The 10,801-nt window shown below is 40.3% G+C and overlaps 1 protein-coding gene across 2 annotated transcripts in view; it reads left to right on the plus strand.

Moving 5' to 3' along the window:
• BBS4 (Bardet-Biedl syndrome 4) overlaps positions 1-10,801 on the plus strand; it is a 70,633-nt gene that overhangs the window by 37,373 nt on the left and 22,459 nt on the right. For both annotated transcript variants that reach the window (XM_060153527.1, XM_060153534.1), the window contains exons 3-6: positions 5,512-5,591; positions 7,559-7,622; positions 9,457-9,568; positions 10,546-10,618. In XM_060153527.1, coding sequence (XP_060009510.1) covers positions 5,512-5,591; positions 7,559-7,622; positions 9,457-9,568; positions 10,546-10,618 — 329 coding nt within the window. The remainder of the gene's footprint in view (positions 1-5,511; positions 5,592-7,558; positions 7,623-9,456; positions 9,569-10,545; positions 10,619-10,801) is intronic.

The following is a 10,801-nucleotide window of genomic DNA, read 5'->3' on the forward strand; positions in this document are numbered from 1 at the left end:
TTTACAATTGGGGCAGAAACTTGGTATAGTTTAACGAGTAACTTTGGGGACCTGGGCTATAGTCCTGCCTCTTTCATTAATTAGTTGTTGAGTATGGGCAAATCACTTAACCTCTGGAGTCTTAGTTTCCTCATCTGTAATGTTGGAATAGTCCCTGAATTGCATGACTCACTAGCCTCATGGGAACATTCAGTGTTATAATAGGGGAGAATACACTTTGATATAGATATATATCAAATACATATATATATAAATTACATATCAATATTATATAATTATAGATATAAGTAAATCATATAAATATATAAAAATGTCATATATAAATACACATGGGGGATACACACACCCATGCACCCCTAAGAAGGATAAAATATAATTAAGTTTTGATTTGAGAAAGGAAAATAAAATGATCTAGGGTATGTAGTGAAACCATAATTGATCTTTTATATGACCTTTTCCTTCCTTCCTCATCCCATTTTAAGCTCATGAGAAGCAAACAAGTTGGATAGGTAGCAGTTTAATATTTTTTTAAAAAGTTATCTTCTAACGTGAATCCTTGGGTGACTACTGATTCAGTCCAGTTTCCTCCGCCTCCTCCATCACCATCTATGTTCCTGAGCAGAGTTGGTATTTCTGCTGATCCTGGGCCTGTTTGCCCTCAGATCCATTCCTCACCCTTCCCTTCTCTGCTGAGTATTGTGAGCAGCTGACCCTTGTGGGCTTCATTCCTTCCCAGGCTCTGGTGTCAGCAGTTTCTGGCTGGGTTAGCAAGTGAGAGGAACTGGCAAGAGATTGGAGGGCAGGAAGTAGGAGAAGCCAGGGCTTTCCCCTCTTTCTGTCTGCTTTGGAAAGTTGGAGGAGTGGGGTGGTTTCTGGAAGCGTCTCTTTTGTTGCTTCTGCCAGTCAGGCCGTTCTGTTTTCAGCTTCCTCCAGGTAACTTCAGCCTTGGAAACTGGTAGCAATACATTCCCTCCCTTTTTCCTTCAGCCTAGAGGTGGTAGTGACTTGTTCCCATGCTAACCTCTGATTTGCATCACTGTTCCCTTTTGGGCCTCTCATTTCTTCCCTCACCTGTTCACTGCATTGAAGTCCTTCTGTTCTACATCAAGTGGTTTCTGGGTTTCCTTGTTAGATAGACCCTGTCTGATACAGAGCTCAAATCAATACTAATAAAAATGTCTTCCATTTACACTCTTTTCAAGATTTGTTATATCTTTTGATGTCTCAAATAATATATTGAGGTAGAAAAGTGTTATAATTCCTATTATAACATGAGGAAATTAACATTTTATTGAATGATCACTTTCAGATTTTCCAGTGAAAATTATAGGCATGAAAATGAAGGCCCAGAGACTCAAATAACTTGCTCTAAGTCCCATAGAAGTCTGGTACTGAATCAAGATTGGACTTCTACATATAAAAATTTGATGTGCTGCCTGTCTTCTGGTCCTGGAAGAGATCCTTTACCAAAGAAGAGTTCATTTACAACGTACTTACAAAAAGCCTTAGTCATTTTAGAAAATTTTTCAACTAAAAATTCAAAGCACAATAATTTTCCGCTCAACATTAATATATCCAGGATGCTTTTCACTACCATTAATCAGTTTTATGTAAAGTTTTGAGTTTTGGTTATTTCTATGAGAATTTCACACCTAAGGCAAATTACAAGGAAGAAGAATTCTTGTGATGTCATGTTTGTTCAGTTATAGAATTGTTTAAGATAGGTCTTGTGCATCCTTATCGAGGAGGAAAGAAAGAGGTGTCAAAAAAGAGTGGAATGGGGGCAGGAGAAGAGAAGGGCAAGGGAATATTGTTGCCAGGTTGCCAGCCTTCTGCCCCCACTGCCTTGGTGATGACTGAAAGGCTTTACCTTGTCTTCATCTCATCAGCTGGCCACCTGACGTCCATGGTAATACGGACTCCTACTAAAGTTTAACATGGGAGATGACCACCTTGCTCTGCTGTAAAATAGAGAAGGCTCTACTTTGCACTTACATGCCTATCTTTTTTAGAGGACCTTTCAGATAGGTAATTCTCATAATACTTGTGAAAGCATATAAGAACCAGTATCCCTGTTTGTAGGGGGGAATTGGAGTGAGCAATGATTTGGAATACAAGAAATTCAACTCACACATTTACAGGTAAAATTCTAAGTGTAAATTCAGAGTTCATAGGGATTTATGTGGTATCCAGAATTCCCTCATTTTGGAAAATGACTAATAATAATGATGATAAAAATAACAGCAACAACAGTTAACACTTCTTTAGGGGTTAGCGTGCACCAGACAGTACTTGAACCTCTTTATATGTATTGTCATTCAATCTTCACATGTCTGTGGGGTATTTTATCCCCTGACTCTCCTATTTAAATGTGAGAAGAATATCACTAATAATGGAGATTTTATTATCATCTATCCCTTCTGCCAGCACTCTCGGAACCCGCACCCCCCACCCCTGCCCTGATTATAAGCTCCCTGAAAGCTTATAACCAGTTTTGTTTGTTGTATCCCCAGTGCCTGGCATGTGGTTGGTACTCAGTGAATATTTATTGAATGAATGAATGAGTCTCTCTTTTATAGATGAGGAAACTAAATTTCCCAAGACTACACAGTTAATAGGACAGTTATGGGGCACTGAAATGATTTATAAAGTCTTTGATGAGCCTAAAGTTCTTTTAGCTTTTAGACAAACTGTATCGTCAGGAGTGTGAAATGACTGTTGGGCACTTGAATTTGGTGGTGCTTTCCCTTCTTCTCATCCCTAGTACTCCATTTCATGAGCCTCTGGGCCCTTGAGATACCTTACAAATTGAACATTTTTTTCCTCCATTCTTCACCCATGGAACACAAAAAAATGCCTCATCTTTTATTATAAGATTGGAATAGACAAGACTCAAATTTGCATTTTATAAATTTTCTTTTAGGTTGTGGAAGCAATGATACTAAGTGATATTGTAAACTCAAAAGATTCAGTTGTCTCCTTCCCTTTACAGCAGGGGTCCCCAACCCTTGGGCCATGGACGGTAATGGTCCGTGGCCCATTAGGAACTGGGCCTCGCAGCAGGTGGTTAGCCATGGGCGAGCGGGCGAAAACTTCATCTGTATTTACAGCCACTCCCCATCACTTGCATTACCACCTGAGCTCCGCCTCCTGTCAGATCAGCGGCAGCATTAGATTCTCATAGAAGTGGGAACCGCACTGTGAACTGCGCATGTGAGGGATCTAGGCTGCGCGCTCCTTATGAGAATCTAATGCCTGGTGATGATCTGAGGTGGAGCTGAGACGGTGACGCTAGTGGCTGCAAATACAGATTATCATGAGCAGAGAGGTTTGATTGCACAGAGACCATAATAAATCAGTTGCTTGCAGACTCATATCAAAACCCTATCAGTGAGTGGCAAGTGAAAACAACAAGGTCAGGGCTCCCACTGATTTCTGCATTATGGCAAGTTGTATGATTATTTCATTATGTATTACAGTGTAGTAATAATAGAAATAAAGTGCACAGTAAATGTAATGCGCTTGAATCATCCCAAAACGATCCCCCACCCCATCCCCCCGATCTCTGGAAAAATTGTCTTCCATGAAACTGGTCCCTGATGCCAAAAAGGTTGGGGACTGCTGCTTTAGAGGGTAGGTAACATTGAGGTAGGCCATACAATTGAGACTTGATCCAAGATTACATGCACACCCACTCACATCCGTCTTGTTGTTGTTTTAAAAAATATTTAGTTATTTAATTTTGGCTGTGCCGGGTTTTAGTTGCGACACGTGGAATCTTTGCAGCATGCGGGATCTTTTAGTTGCAGTATGTGGGATCTTTAGTTGCGGCATGTGGACTCTTAGTTGAGGCATGCATGCAGGATCTAGTTCCCTGACCAGGGATCGAACCCGGGCCCCCTGCATTGGGAGCGTGGAGTCTTACCCACTGGACCACCGGGGGAAGTCCCTCACATCCATCTTTAAGCTTGGTGATTTGTGTGGTCTTTAGTAGGAAATTTAATTCTGGAAGTGGTTAGTTAGGCAAAACATGAACGGCTAATATCTGATGATTGTTGGGGCTTGGGAGAAGAGAAGGAAGGAGACAAAAGTCATTGAAGAATCTCACATAGGCCCTTGCTGACTAGAAGAAGGGTGGTCTCAGTCAGAGAATGTGGGTAATCAGAAGATGAAGAGGTAGTTGCTTAACATTTTATCTTTTTTTTCTTTCTTCCGGTATATAAAATCATATCCATACTTTCTGTCATAATTTCACTTCACAGATTCTGTTGCTGTTCCCTATTCTTGGGAAAGAGTAAGCAGCATTCTTAATTTTTGTGTTCCTGCAGTGTTAATTCTGGGTCACAGTAAGCTTTTTTTCCTTCCCGTCATACTATGGACATATAAGTCTTGGGTTTTCCATCGATATATCGCCTCAGGTTCTGGAACAGAGCGATTACAAATGATTACAAATCATTTCCCTTTCTTCCCCTGCTATACCCTTTCTTTTACATTTAAAAAAATCAGGGAAGTACCCTGGTGGTCCAGTGGTTAAGACTCCGCGCTGCCACTGCAGGGGGTGCGGGTTCCATCTCTGGTCTGGGACTAAGATCCAGCATGTTGCGTGGTGTGGCCAACAAAACAACAAAAAGAAAATGATCATTAAAACAGAACAAAACAAAACAGGGATTACCTCAAGCATGTATTAAAATGCATAAAAAATACAAACACCTGTGTACTTACAGGCCAGATTTAATAAGTAAATACACTTGGCCATGTATACTTTAGAGCTTTTAACTTTTTTGATAAATAAAGCATTTAACAGTTGAAATCTCCTTTTTATTGCTTCCTAATTCTACTCTTCCCTCTTCCTTCCTTGAGGTCACCACTGTTCTGAGGTTGGTGTGAATACTTGGCCTCCTTTTTACCATAGAAAAATAATTTCTTAATGAATTTTTACCTGTATTTTAATTGAATTCAAAGGGATAGTAACTCAGGGTTTCTGTATCATGAATCGTTTTCAGTGGCTCAAATATTTTTCTCCTTGTTGACTTCTCATTCCTGGGCAACAGTATAATGTTTCACATTTGAGCTATTGCTAAGACTGTGTTTAGCTATTTTTGGTCCTATGATCTATCAGATGTGATATTAACTATGGTATGTATATTTTGTTAGTAACATTCCTGAAATATCCTTTGGAAAGTCATATTATTCACGTTCTAAAACCAAGGAGAGAGAGAGGAAAAGAGGGAAAGAATGATTCTGTTTTTCTCTTCAGGCAAGTTATCAGTTGAGAAACTGACATTATAAATGACCAAAACTGAACAGAAGTATATATTCAATGTGTAATAGTAGGACAAGTATCTCTTAATTTAATAATCCACACATTTTCGATGCACTGTATTCTTATGATCAGCAGCATGAAGAATTTAACGTGATATTACAGTATGCCTGTGGTTAGTTGAGGACAGTGCTCAAGGAGAAAACCTAACAATGACTGTGTTGTTTGTTTTGTCAAAATATGCTACCCAGCTCCAGAGTTTCCTATTTTGGAGAAGCAGAACTGGTTGATACATCTCCACTATATCCGGAAGGATTATGAAGCATGCAAGGTGAGAGGCCAATGATAGAAAACGTGAGCGGCAGGCTTTGGTTAGGCAACTAACTGTGTCTGTCACTCAGAGTTTGTGTGACAGTTTAGCTCTCACTAAAAACGTATGAAATCTCATTTCTCTGCATTTTGTGTATTGGTTAGCTTTTGCTATGATAATGCTGCTTAAGAAACAACCTCAAAATGTCAGTGGCCTCTAACAACAGATACTTATTACTACTCATGGGCCTTCAGATTGGCTGTAGGTTGGCTGGGTTTGACCACAGGCTGTGGGTCAGGTTAAAGTGTGCTCCATGTGTCTTCTCATTTCAAGATCAGGCTGAAGGAGCAGCCACTCTCTGGGACTTGTTGGTCTCATGGTGGAGAGCAGATGTTCAATATGGCATAGTGTTTAACGGTTTGATCTCTGGATAGGTGAAAAATGGTATTTCATTGAGTTTTATAATTCTCTTACTATGGTGAGCTTGGTCCTTTATATATTTTAAAACCATTTGTATTTTCTCTAAACTGTATCTTTGGTAACTTACTATGTACATTACATACTTGCTGGCAGAGAATAGTATCATCATGCAAAATATATCCCTGGTATTCTCGGTTTTTGGCATTCGGAGCTTTGTAATGCTTTTAAGGTTGTAGTTTTTATACCTGTGACATTTGTACCTATGACAATGTAAAGAACTAGCAATGTTCCAGTATGGGTCTTGAAAGATTTTTTTTTCATCTGTGATATTATCCTTTTCTTATTTCCCTTTTCCTTTATTGACCACTTTCTCTGTTTCCTTTTTTTTGGCTTCTCTTCTTTTGCTTTTTTCTCAAGAGTTGGGGCTGTTTCTAGGTTCTGTCCTTGAGTCCTTTCTCTGCTCATTCCACACACTTCTTCCTGATCTTAGAGATGCGTACTGAATGCTTCCCAGGCATTTCAAATTCATCTTTTCTGTAGCTGAATTTATCTTCTTCTTTCCAAAACTATTCCTTCTCCTGTTCCCTGTCTCCGGAATAGGTACCATCATTCACCCAGCTGTCTGTGTCAGAATCCTCTGACCCACTTTCCCTAATATAGATAATCATCAAGTTCTGGAGATCCTTCTCTTACTATCTCAAGACACTGTCCACTTCCCCCCACCCCACGCCTTAGTTAATCCCTGTCATTTTTATTTAAATTAACCACAAGAGTTCTTATGCCAACATTGCCTCTAATCTTGCCTCCTTTCCATCTATTTCCACAATGTTCCTAAAATGGAGCAAATAGAATCTGGTTACTTCCCACTTAAAATTTATAACGATTTTCCCATTGCTCTCGACCTTTTTTAGCATGGCATTTAAAGCCCTTCTCTCTCTGACTCTCTGGGCCACCTCAGCTTTTCCTCCATCCCTTGCTAACACAGGATTTGAAACTGTTTACCCTGGAAAGCCTTCCCTGATTGCTCCAGGTTAGAATCAGGTGATTGCCCTCTGAGCTGTACAGCTCCCTGGTCTTAGCCCATCATAGGACAAAGGTAGAGCCTGTACTTTGCTCATCAGAGAGCTCCTAGCATCTATAATGGTGCATGGAAATCTTTTCATAGTTTTCTTAGCCTGCCTAGTTAGAGTGTAGATAGGAGTTGGTGGACTTTTTCTGTAAGGGGCCAGATGGTAAATATTTTAGGCTTTGCAGGCCACAGATAATCTCTGTCTCATATACTTCATCTTCTCTTATTTTTTAATAACCCTTTAAAAATTAAAAAAACACTCTTAGCTTGAGACCTGTACAGAAATAGGCTATGTGAGTCGGATTTGGCCTGTGGGCTGTACTTTGCTGGCGCCTGTTCTAGGGGTCAAATAAATTTAAAAAATCCGAATGAACTACTTATTAGTCATCATTAGTATTGTAGATTTCTTACATGTACTCCTTGTCCATGTTTACCTTTTCTTAAAAACACTTGAAGACACTTAACCACTACTCAGAAGTATTGTTTCTTTCTTTTTCAGGATGTTATCAGAGAACAGCTTCAGGAGACTCAGGGGTTATGTGAATATGCTATCTATGTCCAAGGTAAGACATATATTTCTTCTCTTCTTGCCAGAGAAATGCACACTCTGCCTAGGTTCTGGAGAAAGAGCAAACAACTTACAAAATACTTAAATTCAAGTAAATGTTCCACAAATCTCTTATTCAATATTACTGTTTTTTGAAATCAGAACATGATTATTGTGCTGGATTTGACCTCAGAAATGACTAGTTCTCTTAAAAAAACTTGCTACTGTCCTTCACCCCTATTCTAGTTTCCAGCTAGTGTTTTTCAGAACAGTTGTTAGGGTCCCTGCCTCATGCAGCAGTTTCAGGTCCAGAAGAGGCTTTTGGAAGGGTTCCTTGTAGTCAAGCTAAAAGAGATAAGGAAAAGCTTGAGGATTTTTTGTAAGGTGAGTCAGGATGAAGGGAAGAAGCCTAGAAGTATGCAGGATAAAACAGAGAATAAATGAAATTCATCAGAAATCGAGTATAGGAACCACTGACTGGAATTTTACTCTGTAGTGCCCAGAGTAGCATCCTTAGTTTTCCCAGGAACTATCTTTTTGACTCTTTGATGTAAATGAATAGTTTTGTTTACCACTCATTGTATTTGTAGTCTTCAGATTAATATATAATTTTCTGACATAATTGGTAAGATATTGACATATCTAGGACATCATGGCAAATAATGCTCTTTTTAAAAAAACAAATTATTTATTTGTTTTTATTTTTGACCATGTTGGGTCATTGTTGCTGTGTGTGGGCTTTCTCTAGTTGTGGCGAGCAGGGGCTACTCTTTGTTGTGGTGCGCGGGCTTCTCATTGCGGTGGCTTCTCTTGTTGCAGAGCACGGGCTCTAGGCGCGTGGGCTCAATAGTTGTGGCGCACGGGCATAATTGCTCTGCGGCGGCATGTGGGATCTTCCCGGGCCAAGGCTCGAACCCGTGTCCCCTGCATTGGCAGGTAGATTCTTAACTACTGCACCACCAGGGAAGCCCAAATAATGCTCTTTTATTCCCAATATCACAAGTTCCAGACTTATAGTGCCTGGTAGTAGTAGTTAAGCATGTAAATTCTTCTGAAAAATGATTATTCTGATTGGTTGCTATACTGAAAACCAAGTCTGAAATATTACTGCATTCTTTGCCAGCATCTCCTTGTTGGACTTGAGTTATTGATTGCATTTGCCCCATTTGGGTGTACTCTCTGAAAACTATCAGGTGGATGTCGGAATTATCATGATAAATAGAGCATCTGATAAGGAGGTATAAGAATGTTCTTACAGTGAAGAGTTTGTGGGATAATTTACAAGGCACCCGATTATCTGCGTGGTGGAAGCTGGGAGTGGAGGAATAGGTAGATTCCAGATACCTTAAAAAAAAGGTTTTAGGGCTTCCCTGGTGGTGCAGTGGTTGAGAATCTGCCTGCCAATGCAGGGGACATGGGTTCGAGTCCCGGTCTGGGAGGATCCCACATGCCGCGGAGCAACTAGGCCCGTGAGCCACAACTACTGAGCCTGCGCGTCTGGAGCCTGTGCTCCGCAACAAGAGAGGCCGCGATAGTGAGAGGCCTGCGCACTGCGATGAAGAGTGGCCCCCGCCTGCCACAACTAGAGAAAGCCCTCGCACAGAAACGAAGACCCAACACAGCCAAAAATAAATTAATTAATTAATTTTAAAAAAAAAGGTTTTAGCTCATCAACAACTTTGCTGCTTGTTTCAATCCATCTGAAGTCATATCTGATTGTATTAGACACAATTATCCAAAGGATTTCTTTGATATGATTTCCTACCTCCCTCTCCTCCAATTTTTCAGATGTCAGGCTCCATTCTTCCTAGAACATGATTTTATTTTCTGTGTTTTCTCTTTCTTGGCAGCATTGATATTTCGCCTGGAAGGAAATATCCAAGAATCCCTAGAACTCTTTCAGACGTGTGCTGTTCTCAGCCCTCAGTCTGCTGATAACCTCAAGCAGGTGGCCAGATCTTTGTGAGTATTGGCAGCCTGGAGGCCCTAGGGCACTGACAGAGAACAATGTAAAGTGCATTCTCAGGCTGGAGCTGCTTCTGGCAGCCGGATACATAGAGGGAGGGTTGCTTAATGGGTATAATAGATTCACTTTGAAGAGGGTGGAGTAATTTTGAAATTTGAGAAAATGAGATAACTAGTATAAAGGAACTGAGTATTTCAAACACTGTATATTCTAGTTTGATGGGGGAACACCGATAATGTTTCTCATATAAATAGGAACATTTTGTGCCTCAAGTACCCTAATGTATTGGCAGCCCATGGAATTTTTCTCACCTGCTGTTCCAACACTTAGCATAATACTAGATACACGGTAGGTTTTTAGTAAGTGTTTGTTGAGTGAATGCCCTGGAGGTTCCTGGATGCAGGCAACCTCCGTTGTCTTTACAAGCTGTTAAGTACTAATAGCTTTACTACTCCAGAGTAGTAAAGTGTTCTGTGGAGTTCCCACTCTCACTTTCTTACCTACGTTGTCATTCATAGCCTGCACTGTCTTTGCACAGAGGCTGATTTTCCCGCGTCTCCAGAATGATGATCCAGTATCAAGGAAAGAGACTTAGTTTGGGAGAGAAGGGCCTATCCCTAATAGATCATGATGAAAAATTGTGGTAGTTTTTGTTGAACATGGTCATTAGTTTGGCTTGTTTCTTTTTTGGTCTACATTTGCAGTACATTGTAGAAAATAAATTACAGAAGACTTTCACTAAAATTGGTGTAGAATGGGCCCAAGGCCTTGGAACCAACTCTGTTCCTACCAAGAGAGCTTCTGCTGTTGGTGTGCGGCAGCCTCACTGGCTAAACCAGCACAGCCAGCTTACAGGGAAGAGGCGTCCCGAATTCTCTGCTGGCTGGAGCATGAGTCAGATGTGGGACTGGTGGGGTTATAGTCTCGTAAAAGCTTTGCATTAATAATCACAGAAAATGTGTTTTTTCCCCAGATTTCTTCTGGGAAAACATAAAGCTGCCACTGAAGTGTATAATGAAGCAGCTAAACTTAACCAGAAAGATTGGGTAAGTAGGGAACTTCGTTATTAGTGACATGCTAATGGCTCCATTTATCATATGGCTATCTTTTGTTATTATTACTGAATTCTTACATGCCAAAATTGTATCTTATCCTCACACTTGATCGATGATGTGGCTGGGTATAAGATCAAAAATCATGTTTCCTCGTAACTCAGCAGACATTGCTGC

This window comes from Lagenorhynchus albirostris, chromosome 1, assembly GCF_949774975.1.
Source record: "Lagenorhynchus albirostris chromosome 1, mLagAlb1.1, whole genome shotgun sequence".
Lineage (NCBI taxonomy): Eukaryota > Metazoa > Chordata > Mammalia > Artiodactyla > Delphinidae > Lagenorhynchus > Lagenorhynchus albirostris.